At 43.5% G+C, this 23783-nt stretch overlaps 1 protein-coding gene across 4 annotated transcripts in view; it reads left to right on the top strand.

Moving 5' to 3' along the window:
* The window catches only part of rhobtb4 (Rho related BTB domain containing 4), a 40048-nt gene that overhangs the window by 13216 nt on the left and 3049 nt on the right, over positions 1–23783 (top strand). For 3 of the 4 annotated variants that reach the window (XM_044026683.1, XM_044026684.1, XM_044026682.1), the window contains exons 3-11: positions 10198–10399; positions 11194–11297; positions 15228–15413; positions 15548–16367; positions 16572–16791; positions 18218–18336; positions 23115–23265; positions 23411–23499; positions 23594–23699. In XM_044026683.1, coding sequence (XP_043882618.1) covers positions 10208–10399; positions 11194–11297; positions 15228–15413; positions 15548–16367; positions 16572–16791; positions 18218–18336; positions 23115–23265; positions 23411–23499; positions 23594–23699 — 1987 coding nt within the window. In that variant the 5' untranslated portion in view covers positions 10198–10207. Of the gene's footprint in view, positions 1–3498; positions 4533–10197; positions 10400–11193; positions 11298–15227; positions 15414–15547; positions 16368–16571; positions 16792–18217; positions 18337–23114; positions 23266–23410; positions 23500–23593; positions 23700–23783 lie in introns of those variants that run through there. The other variant, XM_044026681.1, reaches the window with a different exon arrangement.

Genomic DNA, 23783 nt, shown 5'->3' with positions numbered 1-23783 from the left:
ACTGTAGTTCACTGATAAAACATTTGAATTTCTACTTGAATGCAAATGAAATGGAAATAAAAGTTTTCCGCAAACATTGTGTCAGTTATTACTCATTATATTATATGATGACAAATTATCTTTAACGTCAAAACCCCCCCCAAAAATAACTGGATATTATTTTTGATACGCATTTTAAATAAACTCATGCTGTCATTTGAAATCAATCCATCTGCACACAGGTGAACAGGTGTAACATTTACAAACTGGAAATGTGTGATGAAAGCCAGATGAACATAGAAATCTCTTTTTTTATTATCTGCAACTAAATAGACATTTTTAAATAAAAACAAAAGTCTTTTACATCCAGACTATTGTCAAATGTGTCCACACAAGCCTAGTGTCACCGGGCGACACTGCTCTTGCACACAGGAAGCCACGCGGTTCATGTTAAGATGGACGGAGGCAACAGCAACGTTGCGCTAGCAAAGTAATACGCCTGCAAACGGGCAGGAGTGTGACTGAAAGCACGTGGGGAAAAAATTCACCCAGCGCTGCTGATGTATCCACAAAAACACGGCCTCAGTCAGCTCTGATAGAATTGCCTGACAGAGGCAAAATAACAACATAAACGACAACAAAAATCACCAAAGGCTTTAAAAGTACTGTATGTCCAGCCAGCAGGGCGCTCCTTAGTGACGCGGCCTTGCCAAAGAATGCTCCAGCTCTTTCTCCTAACTTCAGTGTAAAAAACGATGGGAGTGAACTTCCCACACAGTTAATGAAAGAGGGATAGAGCCTGTAAAACAAAGCCACACAGTCTTTTTTTGTACTAATGCAGCTGGAAAGGCCACACATCCCTTCAGCCTCTGCTTCTTGAGAGTTCTCTCACAAGTCCACCTCTCCCACAAAGGGGCCGACCTCTCCACATTTCTAAGCCGCTCTCAGTGCCAGTGCTGTTGATTGAGCCCCTGCTTTCTCCAGCAGCATTCCAACCCATCTCTCATGCTGTTACATTCTGGCCATGCCAGCCAGGTCATGGGCCAGTGTTTTCTCAGGGCCTTTTAAGACAACAGGAGAAAAACAACACATACACACACACACACGTAAAACACACATCTCCACAAGTTGCACATCGATCTCTTGCTCCCTTAATTGTGGTGTTGGAGTTTGGCTACAATGAATGTGGGATTTTGCGTGTTATGGTCAAGAGCTTACAGCACGGGTTTACAGGATTTTCCTCCTTCAGTAAAACTGACATACAACAGACTTTACTCAAGATTTTGGAGTGTTTCTATGTGAATTTTACGTGCATTTATGAGGTCAGGCACTGATGTTGGACATGAAGGCCTGGCTCACAATCTCTGTTCCGGTTCATCCCAAAGTTGCACTATGGGGGTTAAGGGTCAGGGCTCTGTGTGGATCAGTTTTTGGACTGTGGTAGGAAACTGGAGAACCGGAGAAAATCCAGGCGAGGAGAACATGCAAACTCCATGCTGCAAAGGCGAGAGTGCTAGGACAGCAACCAAAAAAATGTTATTCAGAATGTATGCATATACAGTGTATTGTATATACAATGTAGTGTATATATCTGAGTGAGGATGCATCACAAAGTTTTAACAGCATGGTGCGGTGGCTTGGTGTCGCAGTACCAGGTTCAACCAGCAGATGTCTGTCTTCCGTCTTCCACAGTCACAGGGGGGGAAAGTTGCAGATCACACAAGTCCCACATTCAACAAACACTGTTCCAAGTGAAAAATGCTCAGATAAAATGTAATTTAATGCCACTTCAATCTCAGCCTTAGCTCTAATGAAAAGTATGTGGACTTATTAGAAATATCTACCAAACATGTCTGGGCAAAGTCTTCAATTTAAGGCAGCAGGATTTCCAAAGCAACTTGAGTTCACACATTAAAATAGCTTTGTGGGCAGAACAGAGAGGTATGATGGCATTTCGTTTTTCTTCTCTGGTGCAGCTTAACATTCCTGAAATGAATTCCCAGACACTGAGATCTTGGAAAAAAGTATGTAAGAGAAGAATGTCGAGCATTTTCCACAGCAATCCATGATATGGCCCTTTTTTTTCTCCTTTCTCTTGGCTGCTGTATTTCCTTTTTTGTAGCAAGTGGTTTCGCAAGTGTTGCTATGTGGCAGCTAGTTGCTATGCTTGAACACCCAGAAATAACCATAGAAGAAAAATGATCTCCATTACCAATGAGTATTAAATACACTATTGCATTATTGATGTCAATTCAATTTTTGATAGGTACGACCTGCACAAAGACGGATACAATTATATATATTAAGCTTCTATTACATGTATATGTAGATATTTATAATTCAATATAAAGATGTTGTTCTCTCTTGGTAAAAATAATTGAATTGAAGAGTGAACAATTTGCACTGAGGTAGACAAAGGCTGCAGGATGCTGTGAGTCAACGGGATGACAACGAGGCTACCACATATGTGCAGGTCTTCGGTCCTTATCTTTAAGGAGATTTAAAATACATCTCCTCAAATCTACAATCAAACATCTCTTCAGTAATAACACCTGCAGTCCACAGTGATAAGCAGCTTTCGGTGGGGGAAACAGCTGCGAACAGTGCAGCAAAACTAAAAATGAGAGAACAATAAAACATCCACACATGGTGCTCAAAGTGTGTCACACGCACACAACTGCACTCAAGTTGCATCACTTAAAAACACAAAGATAAACACATTCAATTCATGCAGACAGAGGTTAGAGGGAAGGTCACTGAGAATGGAAATTACGCAAAAAAAGGGAGCTGAGGAAATGATAGTTCATCACTTTGTACACGAGTGTAGATCCTCTGACTGGGAGTCATGATATTTACCTGTATGCTTAACTTCATGTTTAATGACGCCAAGAGTCAACAACAAGGACACACAGCCACTTAATGTTATGCACGCACTGAGATCTCGTGAGACGTTAGCCGACTATGGCAACACTCTGTTGTCAGGAACGTGTAACGGCACAACTGTCTGCACACAGAGTCATGAATAACAAGAAAGAAAGAAAGAAAGGAATAAGACCTGAGCTAAAATAGACGGATAAAAGTCAATCAAAATCAAATGGAATAACACGTCCAGGTGATAAAATAAATTCATTCAAAAAATGAGATGGAAAAAATAAGTAGGTCACATCAGATAAGAGAGAGATACTTTTACTGATCCCTCGTACGGGAGATTACCTCCAGCAGCACAACAGAGAGCAACCAAGGAAATGTAATTTAGAATAAATAAGAATTGATAGGAGCAAAATATATGATATATACATGTATATAAATAGAGACACAGTATACACAAATAAACGTGAGAAGAGGTGGATAAGAGTGAGTTAACCCTAACAACTAATACAGTATTATAAAATAAAATGAAAACAACTAAATAAAAAAGCAATTACATGTATATATATGTGTGTGTGTGTGTACAATAGAACAGCATTTATGATTTCTTATAATTCCTAATCACACTACGATTAGAATCTAATCATAATGTGAAATATGATATTTTTCAGTTACAGATACCTGTAAATGGGCTTAATAATATTAAGTAGAATATTGTTGAAATTTCACTTATTTTTCTCAAGAAATTTCAGGCTAATTGTGCTGTATGTAGCCACTGAGCTAAAACTGAGTTGGACACCTCTAGTTTAGCTGTCAATTCTATTTTTTTCCTGGATAAAATCTCTGAACTAGATATGAAAGTTGTTGTAATTTAAGATCAGATTTGTGAGATTATCTGCCGGGCCAGATAGTGATGCTGGCGGGCCAGTTTTGGCTCACGGGCCACCAATTGCTCACCACTGCTTTAGGAGATTGATATGAAAAGATGAGCAGGTTTAAAAAAAACAACAACAACAGAAGGATAAATACTGAATGAATGAATAAAAGTGGAAAAGTCGAAACAGAAAGTGATCATTTCTTTCTTCCACGCCCTCCAGTCATAGAAAGCTAACGGGACGTGTTGCACGTGTCTGCTGCGGGCTATTTATAGCGTCTGTTGATGTTTTTTTTTTTTGGGACTGTACCTGAACGCAGCACAGAAGCAGTTGGGCGACTTGCGCTGTGACGCGCAGCCGCGGCGGGGCGGAGGGAAGGGGGCGTGTCTCTGATGAAATCAGCTGGGGAAACAAAACAACCGAGGAGGAGGAGGCGGAGGCTCGTTCCACCTCGGATCTTTGAGGCGAGTTTTGTGCAACATTCCAGCGGATTAAAGGCGTCAGTCACAGCGACACGGCGTTAACTCTGTGCGTCGGCGGCGGTGAAGTGTTTGGAAGATAAAAGAAAGGATCAGAGGAGGACGAGGAGGATGTGACAAGGGAAGGAGCGCCTGTCCTCTCCTGCACGCGCTACGTCCACTGTTGCCTCTTTGTGTCCGTGTGTGTGTGTGTGTGTGTGTTTGCTGCTGTCTGACTGACTGACATAAAAGACGGCGACCACGTTCTGCGCGCGCGTCTTTTGTCCGGTTCGAGTGACCGGCTGAACCACGAGCACAGTGGCATGTGGGTCAACTCCGGAACCGTCGGAAGGTAAGAAAAACACTGCAGAAATACGAGGTCACATGTTCCCCATTCACTTGTTTCTGTGCACAGAGGAAACACAGTTGACAAAAACACCCTGGAATCAGCATCATCATCATCTGCAGCAGCAGAAGCAGCGTTTTTAATCTCCTCTTCACAGATTAAATATGTATGTCTGGGACTATACCCCCACGTGTGTGACATGATTATTCCTGTGAAGGCTGGTACAATGGGAGATTAGTGAGCCACGCGTGCCAGTGCAGTGCATGGATCATGGATGGAGGGATGGATGGGCTTGGCACATTACGCAAGACTATATCAGCGCATCCTTTGTTTTTTTGGGGGATGTGCAGGGGCTGAATTCATGTCTGAGTCTACTCTATGTCTCATTTCCACAGACATGATGATGGCTTGACATCACATATTTTAGGGCTGTCGTTTTTTTTTGTGAATCGGTTTTTCAAGAGATGTGAATGGACCAGGTGCTTATGAATGGCTGCTGGGGGAGGAGGAGGGATGAGGGATGAGGGAGGGAGGGAGGAGGAGGAGGAGTGGGAGCACACACATGAGGTGCAGTTTCATTGATGCTACAAGATGATTCAGTGGAAACAACAATCAGGTCAAAACTGGTGACAATAGACCAGGGATGGCTCTGATACTCATACTGTGCTGGTATTATTCCCACGCTTTTAACGCCTTTAACGTAACTGAAGGTAAAAAAAATACTTTTAAAATGTATTTCAGAGCAGATGCAAGACTCGTTATTCTGTGTATTGTTCAGTAGCTATTTTGCCTGAGAAGAATACATTGTCTACCACTTATCGTTAAAATAAAACGATGTATTTATTGAATTATTATTATTTTTATGTCTGAAACAGTATATTAACTGCCAACGTATTACTGGATAAGCAAGTAGCAACTTTATTGTCCCATTAAATTCACAAAAAACAAACCAAAAGTTTCTACTATATTGGCTTAAAGATGTGTAATAGTTGAAGGGTTTTAAAAGATGGTACATCGCAACATAGTCTCACAAAGTTAGTACAGATCTGTAGGGCTGTAACTAATGATTATACTCATAATCAGTTCATCTGTCAATTATTTTCTCAGTTAATCGAGTGCTTGTATACATGGTGTTTCCCAAATGTCTTGTTTATACACAAACCAAAATGCATCAGTTTTAAATAAACCAGAAAACTAAAAAATACGATTGATTAATCGTTGCAGCCATACAGATCTGTGGAGCTGTGTCCATAGTTTGACGGATTATCCTGTGTATAACCTACTGCCCCCTGCTGGTAAGTGAAGTAATCTCCACTCTGCCAGGCTGGTTCTTAATGGACAAATACGCCAAGTGAGGTAGCATCACAGTTGGATGTTCTACGCCGTCTGGCAACACGCACACACGCACACACACACACACACACTGCAGTGCTCGCCTTAAAGCTATGACATCATGAGGTTCGCGTCGTGGGCGAAGCTGCAGATTTTTGTTATCTGACCATATTATCGTTTTTAGTCATCAGTCAGTCGTCATATCTGCAGGATGTAGTTGTGTAAACAGTTTGGCACTCTTCTCGTCCATATTGTGCAATATTTTGTGCTTTGGCCAAAACTTTTTCTTCCTCCAGGAACCATGAGTCTATTAATGGGAACCTGGCAATTGTGACTCATCCTTGTGTGGAAGAACCAAAAACCAACTACACACAATCCTCCGTCCATATCATGGTCAAACTGACCCTGACGGTGATGTAGAGTTATCACTAAAACACTGTTAATGAATGAGTGATGGGGGTGGGGGCTGTACAGTATACCTCCAGCTGGATCTAGAACAGAGCTACTTATTGTCCTGGTCAGGCACGACGCCCGCCACTTTGACTGTGTCAACAGCCTTTGTGATACCATGGAGCAGCAGCGCTGACCCACATGGAAGAGTATAAGCCAGCATGGGTGACTGACTTGAATGTTCTGGCCTCAGTATCAGACTGTTGTAGTGGAAGGTACACAAGGGTAATCGAGCTTGCGGTCGCGTTTGATGCCGTACGCGTGCGAGTGTTATGCATAGAGAGTTTCGGCGAGAAACACAAGTCAAGCCTATATTTGGAGTGGAGGAGGATGATGAGAGAGCAAATGATCTTATTGGGGAATAAATCTGCCTCCTGTGAAACGTCCGTATAGCTATACTGGGTATAAAAAAAGTCTGAAGAACCACTGTTTTAGGAGAGAAAGTTGAAAACAGGAAGAAAACAAGGGGAAGCTCTTCTAACGAGGGCCGATCCGCCGCTCCCAAAGACGCACTTATTAAATTGGTATAGATGTGATCATATCATCGTCTGCCAAGGGCTGTGCATTAACACCAGTACCATCTGCAGTGGGTGATGTACGTGCAGACGTGCGCGAGTGTGTGTGTGAGTCTGAGGCCTATACGTCATCCACGGAGCCAAACAGAGGCTACAGACCAGGTTATGTAAGCAGTCTGTGCCAGCTGTGTGACAGTCAGTGTCTCAAAAACACTTTTTTTTGACTGAAACGTACATGATTGCACATTCCAATAATTACACGTGGTATGATGGGAGTGTGTTGACCCAAGGGTTGTTACTGGGGTCGTGTTGGTTTTGCAGGGCTGGGTGGACGGAGGGAGGGAGGGAGGGAGGGGAAGAGACACACAGCTTTATCATAACAACACTAACGTCGAGGAAGAAGATAAAAAAAAAAAAAAAGGCAGATGGAGGCTATGGAGGCTTGTTGGGATGAGCGGTGACTGCCAGTGAATTGGTAGAGGTATTACATAATAGAGAGGAGGGTTAGGAAACTGGGTGTGGGAGGGTTGTCTGCTGACTTCCTCTCTATGACCGCCATCCAGTAACGTGTATAAACGACTATGAAAACAGGGTTAGAGAGTGCATGATGTTCAGTGCAGGGGAAACAGTGGGAGAGAGTTCAAAAGATGCTGTGACCTGTCAGGCATTATTATGTTCGGAGAAGGAGGACAGAGCGGAACGTGAGCGTGGAAGAGAGCGAGGGAATTTGTCAGCAGACAGACAGAGATAAATAAAAGAATTTGAAAAGGTGTGTGTGTATAAAATGAAGCTCTGCAGTGACAGGAAGCTGTAAGCCATCTCCTTATAAACCCTCCCGGCCTTCAAGCAAAGTCACACTGAGACACACACACGCTGTTCAAATTATGCATGAGTTCTTTTGTCTGTCTGCTTCTCCTGCAACTAACACACACACACACACACACACACACACACACTTGCTCAGTCCATGACTTTCCAGAGTAAACCGGAAGGTCGGGGTTAGTGGGTTTAGTGGGTATTTGAATTCCTTTCACAGTGTTCCGATCATGGTGGTGTCACCAGAACCCATCAATATGTCGTATAACAGGAGTCAAAGATTACACACACACACACATATGGCCTGCTTTGCTGAGAAGATGACACTGGGCCGGCAGATGAAGTCTAGACACCTGTGTACAGTTCAGTGTAGGTCGTTTGGCTAAAAATGAAACCTGAGCCTTACAGCTTGTCTTTCCGCTCGTCTGAGCCGCGCTGCTCTGCTCTCATGGTCTCCACCGCCTTTGTTCCTTGTTCTCCTCTGGCTCAGTTTTCCGATACAAAAAAGTTGATTATAAAGTTTAAACACAATTTACAAATTAAATTTGCATCGCATCCTGTGCGAGGCCATGTTGACGTTTTGCAAACAAGGCTCCACCACACTGATGTCCACATGATGCCTGACATTATTGTTTATTTTCCTCTAAAAGGAAACTTAATTAAAGAATTGGCGTCATGTTGTGTTGAAAAAGACACCATTTGCGTTCCCTTGCAATAAATTATATATATTACATGTCGTTTAGGGATATATATATATAAATAAATATAACATAACAATATACGAAGCACAGTTCCCTCGCAATACAAGTGAGAAGTCGGCTTCTTTTCCCACGGACCACGTTTTTTGGTGGCTTTTTTAAAATACTCCTTAACTTCAGCGTTGGCGTCCTTTTACAGACCTGGAGAACTAAGTCCACTTTCTCTACGTGGTCTATGGTTACATCACTGCTTGCATCATTCCATGCCTCACAGGCTGCCCTTAAGCTTATTACTAGGTGCTTACACGCGTGCTCACATTCACACGTCGTTCTCTCTCTTACAGTAGAAGATTTCAAACTTTACTCTCTGATTCTAACGCTGGGGCTGTCAGTCCCTCTGTGTCTCTCTAAGACTCTAATAATCCCCTCCCTGCCTTGTCCATCGCAATCCCCTTTTGCTTATCCACTCCTACATTGGAAATGCTGCAAATTAAAACAACTACACACCCTCTCTCTCCCTTAATCTGTCAGTCTGTGTCCTTTTCTTTTTTTGTCTCTTCCTGCTCTCATGTCCTTTGGCACATATTGCAGTGCGTTAGCTCAGGCTTCACACTCGGCCCCCTTTTTTTTTTTTTTTTTTCCACTTTACTGCTTCGCCAGCTGCCCGTGACCATTAGTCAAATAGGTTGTGGTCTCATTTTATTGCTTCTTCTATCTCTCTCTCGCTCCTCTTTACTTGTGGTGCATGTCTCCCAAGGCGTCACAGCCAGATTGGGGGCAAGGGCAAAAAAAAAAAAAAGGAGTATTTATAACTCTGAAAGACACTTTCTGTTCCATGTGGTGTGAGACAGACTCGACTCAGAAAGACAAAGGTAGGCTCCTCGTGCTGGAGCTGCTACCTGGGAATTCTGTGTGTGTCTCTTGGGATGGTGTAGTAGCATTGAAAACACACAGGCTGCAGGTGAGTGAGGATGGAGAGCATGGATGCACACACGCCTCTTGTGTCCAATGAATGGATGCCATTTTTAGCCAGTGGTGTCTGTCACTGCCGCGCCGGCGTCCACGTCAGTGGAATAACAAGCGGAAGGATCTAATGAATGTTTCAAAAAGTCTATTTTTGGGAATCTCGTGGCTGCTTCTTTGAACAAGTTACCAGGACAGACGGGCTGGTGAATGGACTACAGGTCGAGCTGTGTGTGCGCGAGAGGTTCGGTTATGTAATTCTGCAGATTGCGTCGGCATTTATTTATATTTTTTCCGTATACTAACGTGTGTTTTTTGACATGTCAGACGTGTTTGTGGACAGGGGGACTCTGCTAAGCTTTCTTTACAGGGATGTGTGGTTTTTTTAAAAGCAGAAGTCACTTCACAGGCTGTGTACATAACCACCTGCGTGTTGTGCTGCTGTTAACTGTCGCGCTCTCTCTCTCTCGCTCTCTTAGACAGGTGGTCAAACATTTTTTTTGCTGCAGCTGTGAAAACCTGAAGTAAATGTAGTCGCTTTCTGAAGCAAAGATGATGTGGAGCAGATGAGGAGAAAAGAAAGACAAGAGACTAGCCTTGAGCTCACTGTCCTTTTCTCTTCTCTGTGTGTGTGTGCAGCTACAGAAATAGCTCTACACTGCCTGTGAACCGTGTGTTTTATTGAGAAGTTCGTCAGAAGCCCCTGAACACCGGTCATTACAGCTAACTTATCAAAGCGTGGAAGTGGGTACAGATAGATGCCGCTGTGCCGAATGCCCATTGTGTGCTGTTGTCTCACAGGACGCTTTATCAATGCCATTTTAATTTCCCATAAATATTAAATTAACCTCTCTCTCCCCCCCTCTCCTTTTCCCTCCTCCTCCTCCTCCTCTCCAGGGCCCTCTCCATGGATATAGACACAGACTATGAGCGGCCCAATGTGGAAACCATTAAATGTGTGGTGGTTGGGGATAACGCTGTAGGCAAGACCAGGCTCATCTGTGCCCGGGCCTGCAATGCCACCCTCACACAGTATCAGCTGCTTGCCACCCACGTGCCAACCGTCTGGGCCATCGACCAGTACCGTGTATGCCAGGAGGTGGGCACACACACACACACACACACACACACACACACACACACACACACACACACACACACACACACACACACACATACACAGAGTGTGGAAAGAGCCACTTCAAGACAAGACTTGGACTCACCTTTAAAAGATAATACTGAGGCTTTTTTGTTGTTTGTTATTCAGTTTATAGTTTTTTTTTTTCTTAGTGGTTATAATCCTTCAATTCCACCAAACCCACTAGGGCCATGACTTTTTCCAAACCTCACGCTCAAATCATTATTGCATGACTTTTCCTCCGAGTCATGCTTCTTTCAGATAAATCTCCCACTGCACACAGACACACACACGCACACATGACAGCATTGTGTGTTATTACTCTGACTATTACAGCTTTTTTTTTCATAATTAAAACAAGACTTTTCTGAATGTTTTCTGGAGAAATTCTGGAGAAATTTGTGGACAAAACATCATCATTTTGACGTCTGAGAAACACACTTTATGGACCAAACAAATGCTTGATTCAAATTCGAGAAAATAAAATGCAAATTAATAGATTATGAAAGTCATTTTAAACGTGATCCTCATCCGTGTCCTTCCTGCTTACTATTATTTGTGTGCTAAAAGTTGGATCTAAGCTGCACTCATAGCGCCCTCTGTTAGACGATGGGGGGGTAATTACTTCAGTCTGAGGTGCTTCCAGGCTGTATCATTATAATTTATTTTTTATTGAAACACATGAATTAAAAGCTTCAGAACTCTGGATTAGAATCAGCTGATGCTGATTCCAAGGACGTGTGTCTGTGTCGCAGGTTTTAGAGAGATCTCGTGATGTAGTGGATGAGGTCAGCGTGTCCCTGAGGCTGTGGGACACATTTGGGGATCATCACAAAGACAGACGATTTGCCTACGGCAGGTGAGTACCTGAACACACACACACACACACACACACACACACACACAGACACACACAGACACACACAGAGGCCGCCTGGCAGCCAGAAACCTACTTACTGACCTAATAAAACAGTTGCTGGTTGACCACAGTATTAACTAACCTTCGTAACACATTCCCTCTTCACAGCTGGTTCAGCCAAGTGATTGTTAAGTCTTGGCTGCACAATTTGTAAGGAATTAACACAATTTCTTTGGGGGTAACATGAAACCTAAGTCATTGTTGGCAAGTTCAGGAGAATCTAATTTACAGTGTAACCAGAATGGAACTAATCTGTCACACACACACACACACGTAACATTTACTTGTCCAAAAGTTTTGTTTATGCAATCCACCTGCCATGTTTTTTTTTTGAGCTGAACTCTGGCCCTGACATGATTGGATCATAGCTCTATCCTCTTTCTCTCAAAGCTCACTGACTGACCTGAATGCAAAAGTACTTATTAACTTGCAATGCAAAATTTAGGAAATGACCAAACTTGACCAATGACAGTAACGTGCATAATTATCCCAGTGTAGTTTTTTTTTTAATTCTGAGACATTTGTTGTCACTTAGCAGTTTTATTAATCCTTGAATAATTTATTTATATTTGAATAATTTTTATGGATATTTTCTCATTTTTGGACCATTCTCTGTAAACACTAGAGACCGTTGTGCATGAAAACACCACGATCAAAGTTACTTAAATCACCGTTCTGTTGCTCGGTCTGAACGTCTGCATGTCTATTTGCTTATACATTAATACACATTACATTGTTGCCATGTGGTTGGCTGAATGGATGTTTGAATGAGTACCAAATTAAGTGGCGTGTGAGCGTATTATCCCTGAAAACTTTGTTTTAATCGACTCATTCTTCATTTACTCTCATAAGACACATCACATGCATCCACAAACACACACGTGCACAATTGGCACTGAGTTTCATCAAGGGCGTGTTGACAGATAACACAGCACGTCCTCATTTCCTTCCGTGATATAATGTGTTTTTTTGCCTTTGTAAGTTGTTTGCGGTTCAGTTTTTTTCCCCCCTCCATTGTCTGAGTGCCTGTGCGTTTGTGTTGTGATCTGCCTTATTTGTGTGAGTGTGCGTGTGAGTGTGTGTGTGTGTGTGCACGCCTGTCCACATGTCCTGTATGCTTTGTCACCCAGCAGTCAGCTGATAACGACAACAGTGCCAGCTCAGCTGTTTTTCCGCTCGCCTGCTCCCTGGAGCCTGCAAGCCCAGACATCAACCTCTCTCTCCACCTACTTCCCTTAACAGCTCCTCCTCCTCCTCCTGTGACTCTGCTCATCCACTTGCTCATGAGCATCAAGCACTCTCCTCCGACCTCATCTCTCCGTCATCACCTCGTTACTCCCACAGTTACCCTCTGCTGTGCCCTTGACACGTTGCTGCGCCTTTGCCCTCCTCGCTCACCTCCTCTCACTTGCGTGGCCCTCTGTTGATATCAAAACTCAAAACATCACAGTGTCAGACAATACCCAGAATGTCACATGCTTTGTTGTGAGTGGAACGCTCAGGTTGAAGGAAAACAATCTCAGCCCGGGAAAAGCCGAGCTCGACCTTAAGCCTCCCTCGAGATATTTTATCAACAGTCAGCTGCGCTGTGAAAAGAACGCTCTTGTGTTACACCTGCAAACAATGTTCTTGCACTTTTAGTAGCACATTATCAACTTTTATGATGCAGTGATGACAGGATTAATGACTGATTAGGGACGTCTTACCAGGCTGCGCGGTTGTTGAGTAATATATATACGACGGATCGGTTTATTTCTTTATGAGCACACATTACTGAGACACTTGAGGTCATCTCTGTTGTCTCTCCGTGTGTGTGTGTGCCACTTTACATTGCCTCATTTCTTACATAACACTCTAAACCAGCCATTCCCACACCGAAGAAGACCGTGGCCCAATTTAAATCTGCTGCGACCACCAAAACATTTAACTCTAATCATCACAAATGCTCATGCCTGACCCAACCCATATTAGAGTTTTCTGTCAACTACGATAAATACGACAAATAGAGTCCTTTAATATGGAGTTGCTCACACTTCCACACTTCTTGGAAGACTTTCCTCAACATTTTCTATGTGAACTTGTGTCCATTCATTTACATAGAGCATTTATGAGGGCAGACACGACACTGTTTTTTTGGACGAGAAGGCCTGGCTCTCAATCTCTGTTCCAGTTCCATCCCAAAAGGCGCTTGATGGGGTTGAAGTCAGGACTCGGCGCGGGCCAGTCCAGTTCTTCCACACCAAACGTGTCCAACCGTAGCCGCTTTGGCATGAATAACACGCCACATAATCTTTATAGTCCTTTGTGCACTAGTTCTAGTTTTGAGTGTTGTAAAACATGCAGTTCCAGGGCAATGTAAACATGAATAAAACAATGTCGTTCCTCTCGGCTGCGGTGCAGGATTTTTAATGTTCAAACGGCTGCTTTTTAAAAGAAAAAGTGTTCATTTCTCATTTCTCTGGCCTGCGTAAACCTTTTGTGAAGCCGTCTTCCCCTCATCTTTCCTATTATTTGAGGCAAGTACAATATTGTGCTGGAAAACGAGAGCGGCCCAAACCATGTTTGCAAGTCTTCGATGTAACCACGAGAGTGAATGCACGTACACATAGTCAATGACCTCAAATGGACTGAGCCATAGTAATGATCCCTTGACAAAGTACTAATGGGGATATTCTGTACGTGTGTATAGGCCTGTGTGTGTGTGTGTGAGAGAGAGCTGTGATATAATGCTTTGTCGGTGTATATTATGGCCTTGGGCACAGGAGCTTTCAACAGATTACTTTAGCAAATGTAAAGGTTTAGTATGTAGAACATGCCTACACTGAGGCAAAACGTCAATAGAGAGTCGGTGCCGGTTGTGTGTTACATTTCAGGTAACAAATGTCAGAAAACGCATATAGTTCATCATCATCTGCGGGTTAATAATTACGATTCATGCAGCACAGAAGTTGCTGAAGTCAAAACTATCTTGTTGTGTACACTTAGGAGTTTTAGATTTCTGCTCTGTCAGCATTATTGTGCCGAGGCAGAGCTCTGTCAAACATTACTGAGAGACAAACATGTGTCAACATGCCACAGAAACACAAACCGCCGGGGGAAGCAGCTGCAAGTGCGGTGGTCTGCAAATACATTGGTGGAGGAAATTAATTTGTGTGTCTGTGGGTTCTGATCTATTGTCAGTTTTCCTCTTTGTGTGTGTGTGTGAGAGAGAGAGAGAGAGATCACAAACTCACAGGCCCAGATTCACACACACATTAAAAGATCCACCCACTCATGCACCCGCCCACCTGTGACCATCCATCCACGGTATTGTTCATGGTTCAACAACGCCATGCAACAGCTGAACACGCTTTTATTTTTACACGTATCCTCCTCGTGTGAACACAAGGGCCCTGTGTGTGTGGCCACGTTACCGAGCATGCATGAATATAAAACTGTCCTCACGACACATTAGAGACCAATCCCACAGCTGATGTCCGGGGAACTGCTGCACTTTCACGTTAACCTCAAAGGTTGGATTGTGTTGTGCTAATTAGTGCCAATATGTGAATTCATTTGTAGCCGTGACCACAATGATACCATAGATTGCCTACATGATCTTATAGCAGCGCGAGTAGTGCTCTGATTCTCTCTGTTCCTCCCAACTCTTGGTCTCTCTACAAAAGGTCAACAGGAAACTGATTCAACAGCACCAGGAAGTCGTACTCAGGGTCACTTGTTCCCACTTTTCTATCCATATCATTCAATCAAATATTTCAAGTCTGCATTCTGCTCATGAGAGGTCACCCCCCCCCCATGTAACTGTGATCTCTGCAACTTTGTGAGGCAGGTGAACAAACAAAGACTTCTCCTCTCCTTCTTTCCCTGCAGATCCGACGTCGTGGTGCTTTGTTTCTCTTTGGCCAATCCCAACTCCCTGCGCCATGTCCGCACCATGTGGTTTCCGGAGATCAAGCACTTCTGTCCGCGGACACCCATCATCCTGGTCGGCTGCCAGCTGGATCTGCGCTACGCCGACCTGGATGCCGTGAACCGCGCACGACGACCCCTCGCCAAGTGAGACACTGGACACGTTTGGAGAGAATTTGTACCGTTGCTTTTTTGCACGTGAAGATGAAGACCACTTTATGTCATTTCTTAATTTGCTTTCTTTTCAATACGTGTTTCTTGCGTCTCTTTCTGACTCACAGACCAATTAAACCGACAGACATCCTTCCTCCCGAGCGAGGCCATGAGGTGGCAAAGGAACTTGGGATTCCCTACTATGAGACCAGCATTGTTGCCCAGTTTGGAGTGAAGGATGTTTTCGACAATGCCATCCGAGCCGCCCTGATTTCCCGTCGGCACCTGCAGTTCTGGAAGTCCCACCTGAAAAAGGTCCAGCGGCCCCTCCTCCAGGCGCCCTTCCTGCCTCCTCGTCCACCACGCCCCATAGTGGGCATCCCGGACCCCCCTCCCACAGACGGCGAAGGCCCCGATTCCCTTTTCTGCCTGCCGCTGTGTGCAGATGTTCTTTTCCTCCTGCAGGGTGGCACCACTCGCGTCTTTGCACACAAAGTCTATCTGGCCACTTCCTGCTCCAAGTTTTACGACCTCTTCACCCTCGACTTTGGCGCGTCCTGTGTGGTGCCATGGGGGGAGGAACAGGAGAACAAGGAAAGCGTGGAGAGTGCGGAGGAAGAAGAGCAGAGCAGGAGAGGAGCAAAGGAGCAAGCTGGGCGCACTAAGAGCCTGGACATTGACAAAGACGGACTTGATGGAGGCGTGCGCGGCCTGAATCAACCCCAGCTGCTCCAGCAGGGCTCTTTGAGGACGTCCCAGAGCGATAATGCACTCCCATCTCGAGCCCAGTACTTCCTGGGAGAGCAAGGGACTGGTCGAGTACTTTCAGGATGGGGGAGAGGTTTCCTGACTGTGTATCTGGAGCATGTTGATGATCCAGTGACAGGAAGACCACGACTTATGACTGTGGTAGCCATGGATGCACTTATACAGGAAGAACCATTCAAGGTACTTAAGAGCAATACAATTATATCCAGGTTGGTGTAGTGATTAGCACGAAGATCCAGGTTCATGACCGAGGTCGGAACAAGGACCTTTCTGCATGGTTTGCATGTTCTCCCCGTGTGTGCATGGGTTTTCTACATTATCATTTAAATACATTTTTGTGTGTAATTGTTCCAAAGCTGACCTCTAGGCTCCCTCTGGTTTCAGGCAGTGCTCCAGTACCTGTACACGGGCAGCCTGGATGAGGGCCGGGGAGATCTGATGCAGGTGGCCACCATCGCAGAGCTCCTCGAGGTGTTTGACCTGCGCATGATGGTGGCCAACGTCCTGAACCGAGAGAGCTTCATGAACCAGGAGATCACCAAGGCCTTCCATGTCCGCAGAGCCAACCGCATCAAGGAGTGTCTCAATAAAGGGACCTTTGCTGGTAAACCAATGTGCAGATCGTTTTTTTTAACGCCGCAATTACTTTTAACAGCATCCATTCCACTGTTACATACATGTTTTTCATGTATGCATCAGTAGGTGTTTTGTGTGTGAGGGATTTTGACATGAAGATGTTGCTGTTTGGCAGCGATCTCCTTCTGTCTCTGAAAATGTAAACTCTTTGTCTACATTTGCTCGTGCTGTATCTTCTCCATTTGTTGTAAAATATTCATTCTGTGTGGTAAACTGTTTCCTGAAATGGATGACCGCCTGTTGTTTCAGTCCTGCCTGCTCTTCTGTGCTTCCTGTCTCTTGTTGTGTTTGTGTGGCGGTGTCTGTCCTAAATTCGTGTGTGTGTGTGTGCATGTGTAGCTCAACACTTGGCCGTCTCTTCTTTGTTGTTGTCTTAATGGTTATACCAATAGAAGTGTTCCCCTAAATTGCATCTTAAAGATGTTGTTGATAAACGAAGCTCGCTGACCGACTGTAAAATCTACTTCATCTAGTTAACTCGCTCTGTGTTTCTCAGCTCTCCAACATAAAATTATAAAAGGAGATGTACAGGAAGTCATGAAAACCAGACACAGTTAAAATAAGATAAGAGAAAGTTGTAAAAACAAGTGATAGAAAATAAGAGACAATTGTAACAGACATGAGCAAGAGAAAAGGATAATATATATGGGGTAAATTTAGATTAAAAGAATATATATAACTTTTATATATAATATAATTTTTGGTTGCCAGGGGACGTCTGTAGCACCTACCAGAGCTCAAAGGCTCAAAGTGACTGGTACAGGGGATGGGAGTGACCTGCGAGGACACTATAAGCTTATTTCTTTATTTTTTACAGCTGAGGTGATCACACCAGGCAGGAAAGACTATCCACAAGACACCAAGGCCCCTGAGCTTTCCTCATAAAGATGTAGCCACTGAGAGCTTTTCTTAAGGATACACTTTATGTTTTCAGTAACGTTCACAGCGAGTAAGTAGCAATGCCAGACCGTACCAAGATATAAAAAAAAAAATCTATGAATTTCCTTGTTACGGATGTGAATTTTGCTGCTTTATTGCACAAACATAATGGTTGTTGTGTTTTGGGTTTGAACACTTTCACTCCTGGCGCCTCAGTGTCCACAGTCACTGAGGACGTGACCACATGACGCCGCTACCCTGCGTCTCCTCTCCGTCCCTTACTCTGTGTCAAAAGCTGTTCAGTCCTTTGTCAAATTATCTCTCTGTCTGTCTGCCTGTGTCTATGTCTTTGCGTGTCTCTGTCTGGCCCTGTGGCCTTTTGTCTGCTTGTGTGTGTGTGTGTGTGTGTGTGTGTGTGTGTCCGGGCGACTGCCTTGTCTGTCTTTCCCCCTCTGTAGCTTGGGCTTCTGTGGCAACTCCACGAGATGAATGCTCTTTTCCCACCCCGGTTTTAGATGTGGTGTTCCGACTAGACGATGGCTTCCTCCCGGCACACAAGCCCCTGCTCATCTCTAGCTGCGACTGGATGGCCGCCATGTTCCGTGGCCCCTTTATGGAGAGCTATGTTGAGGAGGTGAGCTCAGACATGCTGGGAATGTGTAGACACTGAAGTTGTTGTATTGTATTGTTTCTGGGTCGTGAATTCAGCGGAATTTACCATCAAACGTGTGTCAACTGTCATCAACGTATATGATCAAGATAAAGAGGTTATTGATAAGGTTAACTGCTTTGGGGATGTGTGGCTTTCACAACATCTCACAGAGATCCTGTTTTTGTATCTGTGTGCTTCTATTACGTGAAGGTTTACAGCTCACAAGCCTGTTATCAGATTGACCTACAGACTGTTTGAATTGATTGTAGCTGTGCAGTTAGCAGACCTGCTTAAAGCTTACAAATACACGTACACACACTTGTTTTTTATATCTTAGTGAGCACACATCATATACATCTTACCCTAACCGTAACCATCACAAACCCTAACCCTAAGACCCTGAAAAAGCATGTTAAAGTTGTGGGGCTCAGACAAAATGGCCTCACAAAGATAGGTTTGTACATTCTTGGACCTCACACACACACACATTCACTCATTTAAATTGCAGTTTGAGTCACATAACTTCTCATATTTCCACTTCCTTTTAAGACAATGAACTCATCGCCACTTGCTTATCACAAGCGACCATCACGAATAGCTTTTGAGGTAGCACTTCCTTCCAGTGACTCTTATCCACAGATCACTTTTAAAGACGGCCTCATGTTTGAAAGCATGGAGTATTCTTGTGTGAGGGTTCGAGTTTGCTCGCGCTAAGCCCAGAAGAGCGACTCTCTTCCGAGGTCGGCTTTCCTCAAGCGCCGTGTCCAGTTACTTTGGTTTCGTGCTCACCTGAGGCTCAGCTTCTAGTCGCCCTGTGCTCGTGTGCGGTTTTAGAGCCTGTGCACTAACCAGAGAGGAAGTTCACGTCTCTTTACATTGATGCTCCTCGGACTGTGTTTCAGAACCAGATCCCCTGAGGTATAGTTACTTGCAACGTCAGCAGGATAAAGTTACAAAGCTTGAGGCACTCAGTGTGACTAGAAGAAAGGGACAAATACAAGGAATAATAATAAAAAAAACGGTTTTGAAGATTGAAGTTTATAGGCAGCATTATCAGAAAAAAGAGCTAAGTGAGGAAAGAAAAAAAAGTGTTTGTGTTTCCACGTGGATAACCTGGATTTTTCCCAGAACACACCGTCCGTGTGAGTGGGTGTGAAAAAGCCATCGCAACCGTTGTGGCTGAGAGTGAAAGTATGACAGCAGCGTCACTGAGGGGGCACGGTGTTTGCTGCCGGTGGGCTGCTGCTGGTGTCTATGGTTACTCCACTCAGTCCATGAAGCTGGCTCTGCACAGGAGGCAGGTGCCCTGGAGACACAGACTCAGAGGCTGACGGCACGATGACGCTGTCAGCGTTTACATTCTTTACGTCTAGGAGTCTATTTGTGTTTTCTTGTGAATTTATGCTGCTAAAAACGCTTTGCAGCTTTAATTTCTCTCTTTCTTTTCCTACATCTTCATTAAAGTGAAAATGAGAAGCAGTTTGAACTGGAAACAAAGGCTTTTTAAAGCACTGGTCCTTTAAAATGAACCCAAATGAACAGTGCATAGTAAAGTATCAAAAGTACAAAAGTATCAAAGTAAAGTGCGTAACTATCTATCAACGCAAATAACAATTTATGAATTTAAATGAACAAATTAACATTCAGTGCAAACACTGAAATGTTAGGCCTGCGCACTGACCGTCAGACACCGGATACTCACAGATTAATGTCACCATATTGCTATACAATCTATTTTTACAGCTATTTAAGACTTAATTAGAAAACTGAAAATTAAAAACACATTTATTTATTCATATTTAATTACACTTAATTTAATGACCTTTCACAGCCCACCAGCAGCGGCGGCCCACATGCATTAGGGTAATAAATTACTATTATTGTTTGTTCTCCTCCGTCTTCCATTAAATTCAGATGTCAGCGATGTGGTGGTTTTACACTCGTTTGACAGTTACATACGTTATTTATATCACACCGATTGAACCACAACAGGATAATACCACAACTGTTCTCTTGCCTGAAATCTCAAACAAGCTGTAACTCTGCAAGAAAGTGAAAGTAACATGTGATCAGTCGGCGCCGCTCTATTTTTGATGCTGAAGTCACACTTCCCCTACAACATTTTTAGGCTCACACATTTTCAGTGTTCATGCTGTTGGGTGATAACAACATGCTTTATTCTAATTGTGCGCAGAGCGGCACCGAGACACCGATTTAACAGGATTCTTGTTGTTTGTGGTCTTGTTGGTGTAAGAGGTTTTTGTACATAAACCTTGTGTTAAAAACACCGTTTAAAACACTTGAGTTGAGAAATCTCTTAATTCTTTTCTTTGTTACGTGCCCACCAGTGACACTTGGTCCTGTTAGCGTAACTGTTAGCAAAGATGGCGGACACTGTTTACATTAGAAATATCTTCATTCTTTTCTTTGTTTTGTGCCCACCAGTGACACTAGGTCCTGTTAGCTTAACTGTTAGCAAAGATGGCGGACACTGTTTACATTAGAAATATCTTCATTCTTTTCTTTGTTCGTGCCCACCAGTGGTCCTGTTAAGCGTAACTGTTAGCAAAGATGGGACACTGTTTACATTAGAAATCTTCATTCTTTCTTTGTTATGCGTGCCCACCAGTGACACTTGGTCCTGTTAAGCGTAACTGTTAGCAAAGATGGCGGACACTGTTTACATTAGAAATATCTTCATTCTTTTTCTTTGTTTGTGCCCACCAGTGACACTAGGTCCTGTTAGCTTAACTGTTAGCAAAGATGGGACACTGTTTACATTAGAAATATCTTCAAATATCTTCATTCTTTCTTTTTGTAACATGCCCTTGGTCCTGTTAGTAACTGTTAGCAAAGATGGGACACTGTTTACATTAGAAATATCTTCATTCTTTTCTTTGTTTTGTGCCCACCAGTGACACTAGGTCCTGTTAGCAACTGTTAGCAAAAGATGGCGGACACTGTTTTGCATTAGAAATATCTTCATTCTTTCTTTTGTAACATGCCCACCAGTGACACTTGGTCCTGTTAGTAACTGTTAGCAAAGATGGCGGACACTGTTTATTAGAATTATCTTCATTCTTTCCTTTGTTACGTGCCCACCAGTGACACTAGGTCCTGTTAGCTTAACTGTTATAAAAATGGCACTGTTTACATTAGAAATATCTTCATTCTTTTCTCTGTTACGTGCCACTTGGTCCTGTTAGAGTAACTGTTAGCAAAGATGGCGGACACTGTTTACATTAGAAATCTCTTCATTCTTTTCTTTGTTACGTGCCCACCAGTGACACTTGGTCCTGTTAGCTTAACTGTTAGCAAAGATGGCACTGTTTACATTCTGGGAATGTAAACACAAGTGGGTATAAAAAGTGCAGGATTAGCATCGCCATTTGAAGCTTCAGACCAATTGTCACTTGTGGGCACGTAACAAAAAAAAAAGAAGGAAGATATTTCTCGACTCAGGGTAAACTGAGGTTGGGAAGCACAGTTTTTCAAAAATACTACCCCTATGCTAGTAATACAAAGCTAAATGCAAGTATTCAGTGAAGTATTCCTTTAAACATGAGAGTCTTTGAAGCTCATGACGGAAGCAGGGTCAACAGGAATTAGACAAGGACTAACTTAGTGGAAAAATAATGACTTCAGTTTTTATTTGTGGATTTAATCAACTTTGTTCTTCATGTTTATTTTCCTTGTCCACATTTAACTCAGTTCTTTCAGGTTATCACATATGTGTCCTGTTGCTTGTTGAGCATTAGATTCCATCTTTAGTTTTCCACTAGGGGGAGCAAAAGAACTCCCTCCAGCACAGCTGACTTATCGACACACGTCTTGCCACTGAGAGTGTGTCCACTCATTAATGCTTCCTGGCCCCAGCTGGGGGCTCTGAGCATCCAGAGACCACCCTTGTCTCGATGTTTTGATTTGTTTTTAGTCATAATGAGAGGTGACACCACGATGACATTCTCCTAATTGGTTATTATGGGGTTATAGATTGAAGACTCCCGCAGTGGGAACACCCTGAGGTCATTTCATCACTCTCATCATCTTTTCTTCCGTCCTCCCTGAGCATGAACTGGGTAATAAGGTGCTGCTCATTTGTATACCTTCTCTCAGGTGGTTGCTTTTATATTACACTTTGTTTGGCATTATTAACAGTACATTAATAAACATTAACACTTAGTAACAAATGGTTATTTAGGTTCCTGTCGGGAGTTATTGTCGTGCTCTTCATCATTTTTGAACCAGTTTGGTCGTTCACCTCTAAACCAGCCTGTCTGTCGCATTCAAAGTCACTGAAATCACCTTTCATCTCCATTTTGGACACTCAGTTTGAACTACAGTATCTTATCTATATTTGAGTGGCTAATGATGAGTGTATTTTCATAGTTTTTGTTATAAGAGATGAACGTCACAGCTTGTGTAACTGTGTGAAAATGGTCAGTGGATTTTAATTCACATTTACAGTGGGGTCTTTGGTGTCAGCCATGTCAGTTACATCATCGACAACCTCTCCCTCCCCCTCAGTGTTTTTCATCCGAGACCAGATCAAAGAGAATATGCCTAGAACAAGATGTCCTCTGCCCTTTACCTCCAAATACACACAGCACTGCTTTCATAGATATCACCATTTTAATAGGAAATCACTAGTTTTTAGCCATTACACTTATTTATCACGGGTGATGTTGAAAATGCCAGAGGAGAACCACAAAAAGCACGAGATTAACATTGTTCATTCTCATATCCTTATTTTCCACCAGGTGTCCATTCCTAACACCAGTGCATCCTGCATGCATGGGGTTCTGGAGTTTCTGTACTGCGGTCTGCTGACACCCTGTCCTGGTCTAGAGCCCATGGAAATGATTATTCTGGCCAACCGCCTGTGCTTGCCACGCCTCGTTTCCCTCACAGGTAAAGATGCCTTAGATATATAGACGAGCAAAAGTGTCCTTTGTTTCATAGTAAATATGTTCATGCATGTCTATAGAAGGTTCAAATGCAGGCCCGTGTCAGCACAGTGAAGCACATACTGACATCATTTTGCACCCGTCTGCAGAACAGCACGCTGTGGATGAACTTCTCCAGTCGGCAGTGAAAGGAGTCGACGTTGACGGACAGGTGTTGGCTTACCTCGAGCTCGCACAGGTCTGTTCTGCGACTGGAAATCTAAAACGGCTCATTCTCAATGATGCTGCTGCACAGCTGAAGTGACTCCTCTCTTTTACTGTTTTTTTTGCAGTTTCACAATGCCAAACAACTCTCAGCCTGGTGTCTCCATCACATCTGCACTAATTATAACAGCATCTGCCGCAAGTTTCCCAAAGACATGAAGGCCATGGCTCCAGGTACATGCACCGATTATCTGCCTCTTTTAAATCTGTGAAGCTCTCTTTCTCTTGATTTAAAAAATGAAAACATTTCCTCCCTGT

The sequence above is a fragment of the Solea senegalensis genome, linkage group LG5, assembly GCF_019176455.1.
Source record: "Solea senegalensis isolate Sse05_10M linkage group LG5, IFAPA_SoseM_1, whole genome shotgun sequence".
Lineage (NCBI taxonomy): Eukaryota > Metazoa > Chordata > Actinopteri > Pleuronectiformes > Soleidae > Solea > Solea senegalensis.
The sequence above is the reverse complement of the archived record's forward strand: the minus strand, read 5'-3'. Positions and strand labels throughout refer to the sequence as shown.